The sequence below is a fragment of the Carcharodon carcharias genome, chromosome 10 (assembly GCF_017639515.1).
Source record: "Carcharodon carcharias isolate sCarCar2 chromosome 10, sCarCar2.pri, whole genome shotgun sequence".
NCBI lineage: Eukaryota > Metazoa > Chordata > Chondrichthyes > Lamniformes > Lamnidae > Carcharodon > Carcharodon carcharias.
The window spans coordinates 36,400,506-36,417,809 of NC_054476.1; the positions used below are offsets into that span (position 1 = coordinate 36,400,506).

General features: G+C 43.0%; 1 protein-coding gene across 1 annotated transcript in view; it reads left to right on the top strand.

The window, feature by feature from the left end:
• Nucleotides 1-17,304, top strand: part of dkk3b (dickkopf WNT signaling pathway inhibitor 3b) — a 35,837-nt gene that overhangs the window by 16,936 nt on the left and 1,597 nt on the right. Inside the window, exons 3-5 of the mRNA XM_041196756.1 lie at nucleotides 11,229-11,321; nucleotides 13,161-13,305; nucleotides 15,202-15,358. Of these exons, the coding sequence (XP_041052690.1) occupies nucleotides 11,229-11,321; nucleotides 13,161-13,305; nucleotides 15,202-15,358 (395 nt within the window). The remainder of the gene's footprint in view (nucleotides 1-11,228; nucleotides 11,322-13,160; nucleotides 13,306-15,201; nucleotides 15,359-17,304) is intronic.

Consider the following 17,304-nt stretch of genomic DNA (forward strand, 5'->3'; position numbering starts at 1 on the left):
TTAACTGGACAAGAGCTGACTTCGATGGGTCGAGAATGGAGCTGGGCCAAATACACTGGAATGAAAGATTGGAATGAAAAACTAACTGAACAATGGGCTACCTTCAAAAAGGAATTGGTTCGGGCACAGTCGAGGTATATTCCATCGAAAGGGAAAGGTCGGGCAAACAAATCCAGAGCTCCCTGGATGAAAAAGGAAATAGAAATTAAGATAAAGAGGAAAAAGTGCACTTATGATAGGTGTCATGTAGAAAGTATAATTGAAAAACAAGAATACAGAAGGTTCAGAGGGGAGGTGAAAAACCATATTAGAGAAGCAAAGAGGGATTATGAGAAAAGGCTGGCAGCCAACGTAAAGGGGAATCCCTAAGTCTGCTGTAGACATATGAATAGTAAAAAGGTGGTGAAAGGAGGAGTAGGGCCAATTAGGGACCTAAAAGGGAATTCATACATGGACAAAGGGGCCATGCTGAGGTATTAAATGAATACTTTGCATCCATCTTTACCAAGGAGGTAGATGCTACCCAGGCCATGGTGACAGACGAGGAAATTCTATCACTAGAAGGGTTCAAAATTGACAAGGAGGAAGTGTTGAATAGACCGTTGGTACTCAAAATTGACAAGGCACTGGGACCGGATGAGATGCATACAAGGATATTGAAGGAAGTGAGAGTAGAAATTGCAGGGGCACTGGCCATAATCTTCCAGTCTTCCCTAGACTCGGGTGGTGCCAGAGGACTGGAGATTTGCAAACATTACGCCCTTGTTCAAAAAAGGTTGTAAGGATAAGCCCAGCAATTACAGGCCAGTCAGTTTAACTTCAGTGGTGCGCAAGATTCTAGAAACAATTATTCGGGATAGAATTAGTAGTCAAGTGGAAAAATATGGGTTGATAAAGAAGAGCCGGCATGGATTTCTAAAGGGGAAATCGTGTTTAACTAACTTGCTGGAGTATTTTTGAAGAGGTAACAGAAAAGGACAATGAGGGTAATGCTGTTGATGTGATGTACATGGACTTTGAAAAGGCATTTGACACAGTGCCACACAACAGATTAGTGAGAAAAGTTATTGCTCATGGCATAAAAGGGACAGTAGTAATGTGGAAAAAAATTGGCTGAAAAATAGGAAGCAGAGAGTAATGGTGTATGGATATTTTTCGGGCTGGAGGGAGGTTTGTAGTGGAGTTCCCCAGGGATTGGTTTGGGACCCTTACTTTTCCTGAGGGGCCCTCCTTTGGATGAGATGTTAAACCGAGACTCTATCTTCTCCCTCAGGTGAATGTAAAAGAACCCACAGGCACTATTTCGAAGAAGATTAGGGGAGTTCTCTCCAGTGTCCTGGGGAAATATTTGTCCCTTCTTCACAACATCACAAAAACAGATTAACTAGTTTTATTTTTTAATCTACCCATTCATGGGATGTGGGTTTTGCTGGCTGGGCCAGCATTTATTGCCCATCCCTAGTTGCCCTGGAGAAGATGGTGGTGACAACTGAGTGGCTTGCTAAGCCATTTCAGAGGCCTTTTTTTTTAAGAGTCAATCACATTGCTGTGGGTCTAGAGTCACATGTAGACCAGACCAGGTAAGGACAGCAGATTTCCTTCCCTAAAGGACACTTGTGAAGCAAATGGGTTTTTACAACAATCAACAGTGGTTTCATGGTCATCATTAAACTTTTAATTCCAGATTTTTATTGAATTCACGATCTGCCATGGTGGGATTTGCATTACCCTTTGTCTCTGGACTACTAGTCCAGCGACAGTACCACTACACCATCGCCTTCCCATTCATTATCTCATTGTTTGTGGGATCTTTCTGTGCACAAATTGGCTGCCACATTTCCCATATTACTGCACTTCAAAAGTGCTTTGGGACATCCTGAGGTCATGAAATGTGCTTTATGAATCCAAGTTCCTTCTTTCCTACTCATTTGAGTGAATTTTAACAATATCCAAACATACTTCATACCCTACACTCCCTAGACTAACTCTGGCTCTTGCTCTCACACTACATGTGACCCCCGTCTCTCAGTGGAAGCATTCAGGAGCAGGGGAGCTTCCAAAATGTTATTTCTCAGCCTTGGCTTTTTTTCCCCTGTCAGGCGGTGCAAGATGCTTTCCAACCTCAACTTAGTGCTGCCTGTGTCTGGAAAATGTGATTCAGGTCACCATGGTTTCCTTCCAATAATAAACTAAATATTCAGCCTTAGGCCAACTTGTGAAGGCATGTCAGTGACCACAAAAGCTATCAAACCTCTTCTGCATTCTTGGTTTCAGCTCAAGACCACAGTGTCTGACCGTTGCCATCTGCATCATCAATCCCAAGACAATTTTTTTTAAAAAAAGTACCTTTCTTTAGCGCCTTTCATGGCCTCAGGACAGATGGAAACTCTTTACAGGCCCTCTGCCAATGCAGTGCTCTCTTGGTACTACACTGAGAGTGCAGCCTGGATTTTGTGCAGGGATTTATAGAGAGAGATTTCAGTCCAGAGCCCTAGTCCTGCAGCCCATGAAGGTCTGGAACCTATACTTATTTTCATTTCAGTTTCTCAGCTAGTGGTTTGTTCTGTTTGTATTTGAGTTTTATCCTCCCACAGGTTTGGAAAGGGCTGTCCTTCATGATGTCACTTAACCAGAACCTAAATCAGAACACCGGAGTCCGTTCATCTCAGCAACTTTACATAGATGGAAATTAAGAACGTGAATGTCCATACAGGCTCTGGAGTCTTAGATCATGGCTGATCTGTACCTCAACTCCGTTTACCCACTTAATGCAAAAGCAAAATGCTGCAGATGCTGGCAATCTGAAATAAAAACCAAAAATGCTGGTGTTAATTATTCAGCAGGTCTGACAGTGTCTGTGGAAACAAAGAGAGTTAATGTTTAGCTTAATGTGACCTTTCATCAGAACTCGCTGTCTTCCATTTCTCTCTCCATAGGTGCTGCCCGACCTGCAAAGTATGTCCAGCATTTTCTGCTTATATTCCATTTTCCTGCCTTTGTTCCATATCTGTTATCCCTCAACCAACAAAAATCAATTAATGTCAGTCTTCAAATATCAAATTTACCCTCAGCCTCAACAGCCTTTTGAGGGAGAGAGTTCCAGATTTCCACTACCTTTTTTACCCTTTGTGTGAAGAAGTGCTTCCTGACATCACCTTGAATCACTAACTCTAATTTTAAGGTTTTGACCCCTTGATCTGGATTTCCCCTCCAGCAGTTTATCTCTGTCTTCTCTAGATGTCCCATCTAATCTATTTAAACTTTTAAACAGCTTCTGATGTTTTTGATGTCAGATTAGCCTCAAACTTCTAAATTCTGAGGAATTCAAGCCTTGTTAATGTTACCCTTTTAGCCCCGGTATCATTCTGGTGAATTTGTGCTGCACCCCCTCCAAAGCCAATATTATCTTCTGAGGTGTGGTGCCCAGAACAGAGCAGTTACTCCAGGTGGGGTCTGGCCAAGGCTCTGTACAACTGAAGTTTATCACTCTCCCCTTTGTATTCCATAGCGATATATGTACCTAGGCACCCAAATTGCTTTGCACCTTCACAGCTTTAAGTCTGTCCCCAATTTTAAAAAAAAATGTCCAGCACACGATCACACCAAACCTATTGTCAGTCCAGTATGGTGACCTCTCAACTCTCCAGACTGAACTCTTCTTGCTGTAGTTTTGCCCACTTAGTTAGTGTGCCCCCATCTCTTTGTAACTTTCCACTCCCATCTTTTCCAAGCGAAGCTACATTTAAATTGTTCCCTCAGAAAGGGTAGTCTTGAACATGTTGCAGACTCTCTCAGCAACCCTTTGATTAACATGTAGAGTGATTGAAAAGGGTGAGGCCATGAGATTCACAAACAAAAAATGTTCAGAGTAAACTGCAATTTAACATAAAACATCCAAAATAAGTGTTTTACTGCTGGTGCATATCAGTGAAATGAAACAGTGCAGATTAACTTTTTTGAGTACTGAATGTCTTTTGGAAATTGTTAACTGCCAAAAGTGATTGCCCCCAACTTAGTGTCATCTACTAACTTGGATGTACAACTTACTTTTTAAATTTGATGTCTGGTTCCATAGGGACACTGTACAATTACTGATAACAAATAGCCTGGACACTCACCCAATAATATGTTTCAACAACAGAGTAAATTTTCAGGACTATTTTGTGGTGAGCACTGTAACCTTTACATTCCAGCTGATGTTCCCTCATTTGTTCCTGGAACAACAATCTGAGACTAGTCATGGTAATGTCTTATGTCAGCATCTTGTTCTAATTTGTAGTTTTATGATTCATAGCCTGGGCAGTGAGAGTCCCTGTTTGATGTGGATCCACACAGCAGCAACCAAAGGATTGAAACTTCCATTCCCATCTGTTTATACTGGATTGAATGTTTGGTTCCAAGGAATTTTGCACCAAAAACTCCTCAGCAAACCCTCCCCAGTGCCTAGCATTCAAGTTGACTCATTGTTTGATGCTGTTACAACATAGTGGGTGTTGCATTTCCATCAGGTTCCTCAAAATCAATTAGCTGTTCTTTGAAGAAGGCCGTTTGGTCCTTTGAGCCTGAAGGGTGTTCAACAAGATCAAGGCAGATCTCCTACCTCAACTCCACCTTCCCACGCTATCCCCACATCCCTTTATTCCCTTAGTAAGAAGATAAGGTGAAAGGAATTGTTCCCCCGATGGGCCACAGATATGCTCAGTGAATCTCCCCAAGAATCTGTACTGGGGTTTCAACTCTTCACAACGTTCATTACTAACTTGGATGAAGGAATAGAGAGTTGGATATCCAATTTTGCGGCTAACACTAGGTTAGGAAGGACAGTAATGCACATGGGAGCAGGAAGGTACTTTGACAGATTGCTGTAGTTTTGGCCACTTATTCTGATGGAGTTCAACGTGTGGAAGTATGAGGTCATCTACTTTGGACCTAAAAGATGAATTAGAATATTTTCTAAATGATGGGAAACTAAGGATTGTAGAGGAGCAGAAAGACCTGGGAGCTTAGGTGCATAAATAATTAAAAGCTTAAAAGACATGGTATAGTCAAGAAGGCTAATGGAATGTTGGCCTTTATTTCAATAGGGCTGGAATATTAAAAAGGGGGAAGTTGTACAAAGTCTTGGTCAGACCCCATCTGGAATAACTGTGTGTGTTATACTGTGTGTTAATTTCTGGACAGCGCACACTTAGGAGAATATCTTGACTTTGGATGACTGTCGCAGAGATTTAGCAGAATTACACTAGCGTTTAGAAAGTTGAATTGAGGACTGGTTGCAGAGAGCAGACTTATTTTCCCTTGAGTTTAGGAGATTGAGGGGTGATCTGAACGAGGTGTTTAAAATGTTGAAACAATTTGGTAGGGTAGATGCAGACAGACGATTTCCTCTGGTGTGAAATTGGAAACAAGGGGACCTAATTAATGTTCCCTCTAAGCAGCCTATAACTTACTGTGCAAGAGACAAACAGGCCGTACACAAGAGTGGTCCCTTTAAGGTGTGCGGCCGTGTGGCAGTCTGAAAGCGATTGCACAGTGCTTCGTATGGGCTGCACACAGTGTAGGGAAATCAGAGCGAGCATTGGACATAATCTTAAAATTAGAGTCAGACAGACAGAGAAAAATTGGGAAGCACTTCACACACAAGTGGAAATCTGGAATTCCCACTCCTAATTTGGTGTTATCTGGTGGGAGTGGAGAGTTTGATCGGACCTTTCAAGGTTGAGATGGATAGATTTTTGCCAGGTACAGGAATCAAGGTAAATGGAGAAAAGGCAAAATTAAGATCCAGATTTACCATGTTCTAATTATAAATAATAACAGGGTGGTAAAAAGAGTAAGGATGATTAGGGATAAAAACAGGGACTTGCCATGTGGAGGCAGGAGAAATAGCGGAGGTATTAAACTTTGCATCTACCTTTACAAGGGAAGCTGTTATTACCCAGGCCTAGGTGAGAGAGGAGGTAACTGATACACTAGAAGAATTTACAATTGAGAAGGAGGAGATGTTAGAAAGGTTATCTTTTTTAACAAAAAAAGGTACCAAGGACTGGATGAGATGCATCCAAGGGTACTGAGGGGAAGTAAGAGTGGAAATTGCAGAGGCACTAGTGATAATCTTCCAGTGTTCCTTAGACACAGGAGAACTGTAAATGTTACACCCTTGTTCAAAAAGGGATGCAGGGCTAAAGCTGGAAACTGCAGGCCAGTCACTTTGACCTCCGTGGTAGGGAAAGTTCCAGAAACTATAGGTTGGAAGAAGATCAGTAGTCACTTAGACAAGTGCAGGATAATTAAGGAAAGCAGCATGTATTTATTAAGGGAAAATCATGTTAAACTAACTTGCTGGAGTTTTTTGTGGAGGTAGCAGAGAAGGTTGATAGGGGCAACGCTGTTGATGTGGCATAATTAGATTTTCAAAAGGCATTTGTACAGTGCCACACAAGACTTGAGCAAAATTCTAGCTCATGGAATAAAAGGGAAAGTAGGCACTTGGATAAGAAATTGTCTGAGTGACAGGAAACAAAGTGTAGTGCCTAAATGGTTGTTTTTCAGTTTGGAGGAAGGTTTGTAGTGGTGTTCCCCAAGGGTCAGTGTTGGGACCCTTGCTCTTCCTGATAAATATTAATGACCTAGACTGTGGTGTCAGGGCATGATTTCAAAACTTGCAGATGATACAAAGATCGGGAAGGTTGTCAACTGTGATGAAGATAGTCTTGAACTTCAAAAGTACATAGACATTTTGATGGATTGGGCAGACAAGTGGCAGATGAAGTTCAATTTAGAGAAGTGTGAGGTGATTCATTTTGGCAGGAAGAATATGGAGAGACAGTGTAAAATAAAGGGAGAAACTCTAAAGGAGGTGCAAGAACAGAGGGATCTCAGTGTATATTTACACTAGCCATTGAAGACGGCAGGGCATGTTGAGAGAGCAGTTAATAAAGCATTTACTAACTTAGGCTTTATTAATAGGGGCATTGAGTACAAGAGTAGGGAGTCATGTTGAACTTGTATAAGACACTAGTTAGGCCTCATCTGGAGTACTGCATCCAGTTCTGGGCACCTTACTTGAGGAAGGATGTGAAGGCATTGGAGAGAGTACAGAGGAGATTCACAAGAATGATTCCAGGGATAAAAAACTAACTATGAGGATAGATTGGAGAGGTTGGGACTGTTTTCCTTGGAGAAAAGAAGGCTGAGAGGAGACTTGATAGAGGTATTCAAGGTCCTGAGGAGCATGGACAGGGTAAATGGTGGGAAACTGTTCCCACTCGACAATATCAAGAACTAGAGGTACAAATTCAAAAGGAGTAAATGTGATGTGAGGAAAATTTTTTTTCACCCTGAGGTGGGTTGGAGTATGGAATGAGCTTCCTGAGAGGGTGGTGAAGGCAGGTTCGATCAAGGTATGCAAAAGGGAATTGGATTGCTACCTGAAAAGAGAGAATGTGCAAGGTTACAGGGATAAGGCAGGGGAGTGGGATTAAGTAGAAAGCTCTTCCAGAGAGCCATTGCAGACTCTGAGCTGAATGGCCTCCTGCACTATTAAGATTCTGTAGTTGAATGGCAGAACCGGCTGCTTGAAGGAGGCCATTCAGCTCTCCTATAAGTGAGTGATCAATCTATGGAACAGCCTCTCTCTTGAGAGATGGTGGAAACAAGGAGTATTGATGCATTTAAATGTGAATTAGAGATTTCTCTCAAAATAATATTTTGGTGTACAGCATTGAATAATTTTAAGATCAGTGAGCCAGGTTTATTTCACAGTTGTATAATTTTGGCCTCTAAATGGCCTTGGGATGCATTTAAGTGATTAGTCTCTATTTTCTACTATGCCGAACAGCAACTAAACCTTGCAGCTCAAGGTATGCAGCAGAATGATACTGTGTGTTACAGAATGCAGTGCTCCTTGGCTTATCTTACAGTGGATACTGTTGAAACTGTCTTGATCTCTGAACAAGATGAAGCAATATTGAGAGCAGCAGGGTAAAAAGCTGTAGTCTGACAGCAGAGGTGCTGATGATTGTTACCACTGACTGAGATGACGGAGACCGGGTGCTGCTGCCTGCAGCGGTTCAGTGTAACGGTATCCTAGATTGTGATCGATTGAAAAATGTACAATTCATAACTGGAATTTAATTTAAGTGAGTTCCGATATTGCATTAAACACAGCCCTATGACAGAAAATACTCTCACTGTGTGTGTGTGTCTCTCTCTCGTTCTCATGGTCTCCCCCATCTCTCTCCGCCTCGCGCGCTCTCCCCCAAAACTCTCCGCCTCGCGTGCTCTCCCCCATCTCTCTCATTCTGGGAGAAGCCAGCTGCTTTTAATTGTGTTTTCAAATATATTGTTGCATGAAAATTTTCATGTAAGGCCGCTAGTTGTTTGCTGCTTTGCTGCACGAACTGATCCACTGCCTCGGGGTCTGAGGCTGTCACCACGGAGCTGGGTGGTGATGTGTTTTAACCCCTCACCTTGAACCCTGCCTTCAGTCTGGTCATTGAGTCACAGAAGAAACATCCGGACACTAGAGGTGGTGCAGAGAGGCTATGAGACTAGCCTGGTGCCTGGTTGCAGACACTGATGGGTTATATTCCTGGAGTTTTGTAAGGAATAAACAAGAAAATAAAAATAACACCATTTGCTTTAATTTGCACCCTCTGAGGTTTTGCTGTCAACGGTGTCCTAGACATTAATCTTCAATTCCCGGAGGGTTGACAACCCTGTTGGCTGGTGTCAAGGGACTGAATTAGGAGAAAATGTCAGAAAAAATGTTAATGGCTATTACTTTAATCACAACCCTTGTCTGATTTTAAAAATATTGTTATCCTAATAGACCTAATCTAATGCAGGATTCCAAATGGCAGCTATGGCTCTGAGTGGCACTGTCACACTTCTGAGGCTAAAGGTTGTGGGTTCAAGTCCCACTATAAAGATTTGAGCCCATAATCCAGGCTGACATTCTAGTAAGTATTGAGGGAGTGCTGCACCGTCAGTGATGCTGTCTTTCTGATGAGACATTAAACCAAATCCCCGTCTGCCCCCTCAGGTGGGCATAAAAGATCCCATAACACTTTTCAAGGAAGAACGTGGCGGAGTTGCTGGTGTTGTGGTCACCCTTTCAAACTTGGCCAAATCCATCCCTAAAAACTTGTAATCTGGTCATTTAGTGGAAGCTTGTTGTGCACTACTTGGCTGGCCGGTCTCTTACTTTACCACGATGACTGCACTATAAAAATAGCTGTAAAATAAGAAAGAAATTACATTTCGATAGGGCCTTTCATACCTTCAAGATGGGCCAGTGAAGCACTTTTGAAGAATAGTCACTCTTGTGATGTAGGAAATTTATGCACAGTAAGATCCCAAAATGGTAATTTGATTGATAAATGGTCACATGATTTTTTAGTGATATTGATTGATGAATAAACATTGGCCAGGGCACAGGGGAGAACTCTCCTGTTCATTTTTGAAAAGTACCATCAGAGTTTTTGCAACCACCTGAGAGGGGAAACTGGGCCTCAGTTTAACCTCTCATCTGAAAGATGGCACCTCCGACAGTGCAGCACTCCCTCCGTTCTGCGCTGGAGTGTCAGCTTGGATTTTGTCTCTGGATTGGGACTTGAACCCACAACCTCCTGACTCAGGTGAGCACAGCTGACATAAGTGCAGCACTTTAGGATATCCTGTGGCTATGAAAGACTCTATATAAATGCAAAATCTTTCCTTCTCTTTATATTTCATCTTTTACAATTAAAGTCATGTTCGCTCCTTCATAGAGATGACTAGTCAGTCTCCTGCAGGGCTCGACTCAAGAACTGATGACAAAGTGAAGTCATCAGGGATCATAGTTAGAGGGTGGTGGGACAATTGGACCAAGATAGGCAAACTTAATTCAGACCTCATCTTAAAGTCCTACAGTCTTGTTATTTTCATGTTTCCAGTGAAAGCCTTTCTCAACATTTATATTTGAAAGGGCTGGTAAAAGCTTGTCATGCTGTAATAACACCTTCTCACCAGTGATGCCTATTTGTATGGATGTGAAAGATCCCACAACACTACCTTGAAGAAGAACAGGAGAGTTCTCCCCAGTGTCCTGAGCCAATCTTTAATCCCTCAACTAACATCACTAAAACATAGATTAACTGGCTACTTCTCCTACCATTATTTATGGGATCTTGCCCTGTGTGCATTGGTTATTACGCTTGCCTGCTAAGTCACAGTGACTCTGGCTGTGATATACTTTAGGAGAATGGGATACTGAGATTGAAAACAATTGGAAGGGTAAGTTCTTCACCAAACACCAGCTTAATTGTTACAAAATGGAGTGGCTTTCATTTGCAGGCAGTTTCTCATCAGTAACCTAGTTAAATAAGCTGAATGACCAATATTTTTGTGACCTGGAGATTAATGCTGTGCTGTAGCCTATGTAAGCTTTGTACTGAGAGAGCTGACTCTCGTTTCATCAAGTTGCATTTACTGCTGTCCCTCTGTAAACTCTGAATCTTAGAAATTTGTCATCCTCCTGATTGTCATGAAATTATTTCACTTCTGTGTGACACCCCTACCTATACTAATATATACTGTAATACCATACCTGTAATATGTATTTACATACATGTACTTCTGTAATGTCTGTAGTATTTCTATGCTCCCCTTACCAACCTCCTATCTTAATAACTTCAACTATACCAAAACTCTGGCTGTGTCCTGTTCCCCAGTCATCCCTGTGCTTGCTGACCTACATTGGCCTCGATTTTAAAATACCTGGCCTCGTTTCCAAATCTCTCCATGGCATCGCCTCTCCCTATCTGAGTAACCTTCTCTAACCCCACAGTCTCCCTGAGTTACCTGCACTGCCTAATTCTGGCCTCTTGAGGATCCCTGATTTTCATTACTCCACCATTGGTGGCTGTATCCTAGGCTCTGGAAATTCCTTCCTAAATCTGTCTGCCTCTGTACCACTCCTCCTTTTAAACCTACGTGTTTGACCAGCTTTTGGTCGCCTGTCCTAATATGTCCTTATGCTGTTTGATGTCAAATTTTCTTTGATAATCGCTCCTATGAAGTGCAAAGGGACATTTTTCTTTGTAAAAGATGCCGCATTAATGCAAGTTGCTAGTAGAACACACTGTTGATAGAGCATTGTCAGTGATTCCTTGTCTGTAAACAGTAGGAGGAGTATATATCTGTAGTTAATTAATGTCACGATGAATGGAATTGTGTTCCTGTAGGAATGTATTGTTGATGAGGATTGCAGGAAGGACCATTTCTGCTGGGTAGATGTGTTGGAATCAAAGTGCCTTGTACGGAGATCCCAGGAGGAGGCAAGTATTGTCAATCATTGTGGCTCTTTCAAATTAATTTTCGGGATGTGGGTGTCGACGGGGCATTTGTTACTGGTGCCCTGTTGCCCTGAGAAGGTGATGGTGGGTGTTCTTTAACTACTGAGCTAAATACCATTTCCGAGCCAACATTGATGTAGATCTGCAGTCACACGTAGGCCCAGGCTGGGTAAGGATGGCAAATTTCTTTTTCAAGAGGACATTAGTGAACCAAGTAGGTTTTTATGTTGATCTGGTATTTTAATGGTCACTTTTATTTCCAGATCTTTTAAACAGAATTCAAATTTTAAACTGTCCTGGGCTGATCTTCTGTGGATTAGCAGTCCATTCACATAACCACTTTTCTACATAGAATATACAGCAATGAAACAGGCAGTTTGGCCCAATTAGTCTGCGCTGGTGTTTATACTCCTTACTCCTCCCATTCCATCTCCCTCACCTCAGCTTTTCAGCGTCTCTTTCTACCCCCTTTTCTCTCATGTATTGCCCTTTTGAAATAAATGTGGCATTGTCAGTGTCACATTAGAACGTAAGAAATAGGAGCAGGAGTAGACCATTCGGCCCCTTGAGCCTGCTGCACCATTCAGTAAGATTTTGGCTGATCTTCTTGTGTTTTGATTTCCACATTCCCATCTAACACCAATAACCTTTGATTCTTGTTAGGCAATGGAATCGATCTACCTCGGCCTTAAAACCATTTAATGACCCCGCCTCCACCACCTCTGAGGCAGAGAATTCCAAAGTCGCACGACCCTCAGAGAAAAAAATTTCTCAGCTCTGTCCTAAAAGGGAGACCCCCTAATATTAAAACTGCCCCGCAAGAGGAAACACCCTTTCAACGTCTGCCTTGTCAAGGCCGTTCAGGGTCTTGTATACTTCAATCAAGTCACCCCTCACTCTTCTAAACTCCAGTGGAAACAAGCCCAGTTTGTCCAACCTTTCCTCATAAGACAACCCACTCATCTCAGGTATCAATCTAGTAAATCTCCTTTGAACTGCCTCCAATGCATTTACGTCTTTAAACAAGGAGACCAAAACTGCACATAGTATTCGAGGTGCGGTCTCACCAATGCCCTGTATGGCTGAAGCATAACACCCTTACTTTTATGTTCAACCCCTCTCGTAATAAAGGATAGTATTCCATTAGCCTTAATTACTTGCTGTACCTGAACACTAACTTTTTGTGACTTATACTAGAACGCCTAGATCCCTCTGCACCTCAGAATTATGCAGCCATTCTCCGTTTAAGTAATATTCTGCTTTTCTGCTCTTCCTGCCAAAGTGGACAACTTCACATTTCCCTCCAATAAACTCCGTTTGCCAGATCTTTGCCCACTCACTCAACCTATCTATATCCATCTGCAACCTCCCCATGTCCTCTTCACAACATACTTTCCTACCTATTTTGTGCCATTTGCAAATTTAGTGCAAATTTAGCTGCCATGTCTTCACTCCCCTCATCTAAGTCACTGATGTAAATCGTAAAATGTTGAGGCCCCAATACAGATCCCTGTGGGACTCCACTTGTCACATCCTGCCAATCAGAAAAAGACCCATTTATGCATACTCCCTGCTTTCTGCCTGCCAGCCAGCCAACCTTCTATCCATGCAAATATGTTACCCCCTACACCATGTGCTTTTATTTTCCATAATAATCTTTGATGTGGCACTTATCAAACCATCACCATCAAACTTATCCACTCATGTCCCGAAAACAGATAAATTCTCATTAATGCGTCGTCATCAATTTTCATGATGCTTCCTCTCGTTCTTCAAGCTGCTGAATTGTGTTGACCATATATTTATTCTGACTTTCTTTAGAATTGCACTCGAGATGGAGAATGTTATTTGGATTATTTGTGTATCTGGGGACAATGCAAAGCGAGTGCAATGAAAGGACAAACTGGCTCCATCTGTGAGCAGCAACGTGACTGCAGTGCGGACCTGTGCTGTGCCTTCCACAGTTGTGAGTTGCACACATTAAAACACAATGATTCTGTTTAAAACACCGCCCCCCCCCCCGACCCCTCCACAAAAGCACCTACTACTGGACTTCCAAAATGTGAGAATACTGAAAGCATGTTATCAGGTCCAACAGGTATCAGTTTAAGAACTTGCACAATATCCAATGTGCAGTTTAGCTCAAATAATGGCCCTGTTCCTAAAGGTGACTTTCACATGGGGCTGGCTCTCTATTATAAAAGAATAATGCCATTTAAAGCTGTTTGTTTCCCAGACTTGGAGATAGAAATTCTCGAGCAGCCGACAGCCTGCAAAGTTTCCAACCCAGACAGCAATTAAATTCGAATTGGCCGCTGGCTCTATTGACTTACAACAATTTTTAAAAATTCTTTCATGGGATGTGGGCATTGCTGACGAGGCCAGCATTTATTGCCCATCCCTAATTGCCCTTGAGAAGGTGGTGGTAAGCCGCTGCCTTGAACTGCTGCAGTCCATGTGGTGTAGGTACACCCACAGTGCTGTTAGGGAGGGAGTTCCAGGATTTTTTCCAGTGACAGTGAAGGAACAGCAATATGTTTCCAAATCAGGATGGTGAGTGACTTGGAGGGGAACTTCCAGGTGGTGGTGTTCCCATGTATCTGCTGCTCTTGTCCTTCTAGATGGTAGAGGTCACGGGTTTGGAAGGTGCCGTTGAAAGAGCCTTGATGAGTTTCTGCAGTGCATCTTATAGATGGTACACAATGCTGCCACAATGCATAACTGATGGAGGGAGAGAATGCTTAAGCTGGTGGATGGGGTGCTAAACAAGTGTGCTGTTGTGGATGATGTAGTATTTGTGTGTTGCTGGAGCTACGCTTATCCCATCACTTGTATTCCATCACACTCCTGACTTGTGCCTTGAAGATGGTAGATAGGCTTTGGGGAGTCAGGAGGCGAGTTACTCACTGCAGAATTCCCAGCTTCTGACCTGCTTTTGTAGCCACAGTATTTATATGGCTAGTACAATTCAGTTTCTGGTAAAAGATAGCTCCCATGATGTTGATAGTGAGGATTCAGCGATAGTAATGCCATTCAATGTCAAAAGGATTGTTTCTTGTTGGAGATGGTCATTTCGTGGCACCTGTGTGGCACAAATGTCACTTATCAGCCCAAGCCTGAATGTTGTTCGGGTCTTGCTGCATACGGGCATGGACTGTTTCAGTATCTGAGGAGTTGCAAATGGTGAACATTGTGCAATCATCAGTAAACATCGCCACGTCTGACTTTATGATGGAAGGAAGGTCATTGATGAAGCAGCTGGAGATGGCTGGGCCTGGGACACTACCCTGAGGAACACCTGCAGTGATGTCCTGGAGCTGAGATGACTGACCTCCAACAACCAAAACCATTTTTCTTAATGCTAGGTATGACTCCAACCAACAGAGCTTTCCCCCCAATTCCCTTTGACGCCAGTTTTGCTAGGGCTCCTAACTCGGTCCCCTCGAGTTGATTCCCAACTCGGTCAAATGCGGCCTTGATGTCTCACCTCCCCTTTTAAACTGTGATTGGCCTAAGGCTGCGTCCACTTACAGCAATTAGACTCTGGCCTCAGGCTGCATAAATTTGCAGCAGTTAACCTTAGTGAACGTAAGGGGATAGGCCAACCCCAAAATAAATTCCATGTTGTATGGTATAATGTTTTTGTTGTCCCAAAATTCTTCGTGATCTAGCCTGGCATGAACTGTAAATGGGATCAGTTTGCAAATACTTATTTCCTCTAATAATAAATGTGAAAAGTCAAATTTGCTCATTTGGTAGCGAGAGAGGTTTGAGTATTTGTTCAATAGCTTGTTGCCCAGAATCCTCACTGGCATTGCAGTCACAGTAATGCTGTCACAAAGTCTCTATTAATTTCACTCAGATCTCTTGTTTCCTGTGTGCACCCCACTGCCCACCAAGGGCCAGCCCTGCCATGATCCGGCGCATCGATTGTTGGACCTCATCACTTGGGAGATGGAGCCAGAAGGAGCTTTGGACTACTGTCCCTGCTCAAAGGGTCTGATGTGTCAACCTGAAGGGTAGGTGGCCGTGCATCCAGGATTGGTTTGGAGTTTGTACAAAGAGAATAGGCCTGAATTTAACTCACTCAAATCCCATTCACTTATACAGAGTAAAAACATCATTGAGTTTGTCTCCTGCTTTTGGAAAACAAAAATAAGTGGGGTTGAAGATTGTGCATTGAACACGCAGGGGCTGACTGTAATCACACTATACTTATCCATCTACAACTTGCTGTTTGTCAGCAACATATCTGCTTCTCTCTCATGTTCCTTTTGGGCTGTAACTTAAAATCTGATTATGTCAATCATGAACTTTAAATCATGCTTTGCTTTCTGATAGACTTTTTAAAGTTCTGCAAGATCAAGTATTAATATTAAGATACTTGTCAAGAATAAGGAAAGTAAATCCTTTATGACATACTACTTAACATTCAATTCAGGGTTAAAACCAGGCCATATATGTGTCAGCTGTGGCTCAGTGGATAGCACTTTGACCTCTTAATCAGAAGTTCATGGGTTCAAGTTCCACCTGAGAGACTTGAGCATATAATCCAGGCGGGCACTTGCAGTGCAGAACTGTCGGAGGGGCTGCACTGTCGGAGGGGCTGCACTGTCGGAGGGGCTGCACTGTCGGAGGGGCTGCACTGTCGGAGGGGCTGCACTGTCGGAGGGGCTGCACTGTCGGAGGGGCTGCACTGTCGGAGGGGCTGCACTGAGGGGATGCTGCACTGTTGGAGAAGCAGTACCATCATCTCCCATCAAGAATGATGATGGGGTTCCCCTTACCTTCCACCCCAGCAGCCTCCACATTCAAAGGATCATCCTATGCTATTTCTGCCACCTCCAGCAAGACGTCACTACCAAACACATCTCCCCTGTTGCCTCCATGACACCCTCGGCCATTCCTCAATCATGCTCAACACCTTGACACTTTCCCATGACACACTCCCATGCAATCGCAGGAAGTGTAACACCTGCCTTTTTACCTCCTGACTACTCACTGTCCACGACCCCAAACACTCCTTACAGGTGATGCAGTGATTTACTGTCTTTCAATTTAATATATTGTATTCTTTGCTCACAGTGCAGTCTCCTCTACATTGGGGAGACCAAATGCAGATTGGGGGAATGCTTTGTGAAGCGCCCCCACTCAGTCTGCAAGCATGACCCCAAGCTTCCGGTTGCTTGCCACTTTAATTCATCACTTTGTTCTCGCCCTCACATTTTTGTTCTCAGTCTGCTCTAGTGTTCCAGTGCAAGCTCGAGGAACAGACCTCATCTTCCGGTTAGGAAATTTGCAGCCTTCTGGACTCGAGATTTGAGTTCAACAATTTAAAACCATAAACCCTGTCCTCCGTTTTGATTCGGTTTTTTTGCATCTGCTGGTCTGAATTTTGTTTTTTATGTTTTTGCTTTCAAACGCAGCTGTTCATTTTTCATACTCCCTCTGGGCAAATGCTTTGTTGCTTTACCACAACCTTTAATATTTCCTTTGCCTTTTGTTCCATGACATCTTTGTTATTTTATCTCTCCCATCCTCTACCCTATCGCTGATCTTCTCTTTGGTGGTTCTCCCCCACCCCCTTCCCCCGCCCACTCTTTGAATGGCATAAAACCCATCACATTTTTACCCTTCCTTCAGTTCTGAAGAAGTCATATTCGACTCAAAACATTTACTCTGTTTCTCTCTCCACAGATGCTCCCAGTCCTGCTGAGTATTTCCAGCACTTTTTCTGTTCTTACACCTGAGCGAGTGCTACACTACACTGTCAGAAGCAAATTCCTGAGGGAAGGTTCTACCGTTAGAGGAGCAGTACTAGGGGAGCGCTGCACTGTTGGAGGTGCTGACTTTTGGATTCCACCATGCAGTTTGAAAATTTGAATTCAGTTTTTTCAAATCGGGAATTCAAAAGCTGGTCTCTAAAAGTGACCTTGAAGCTGTTGAATTGTCATAACCGAATTGG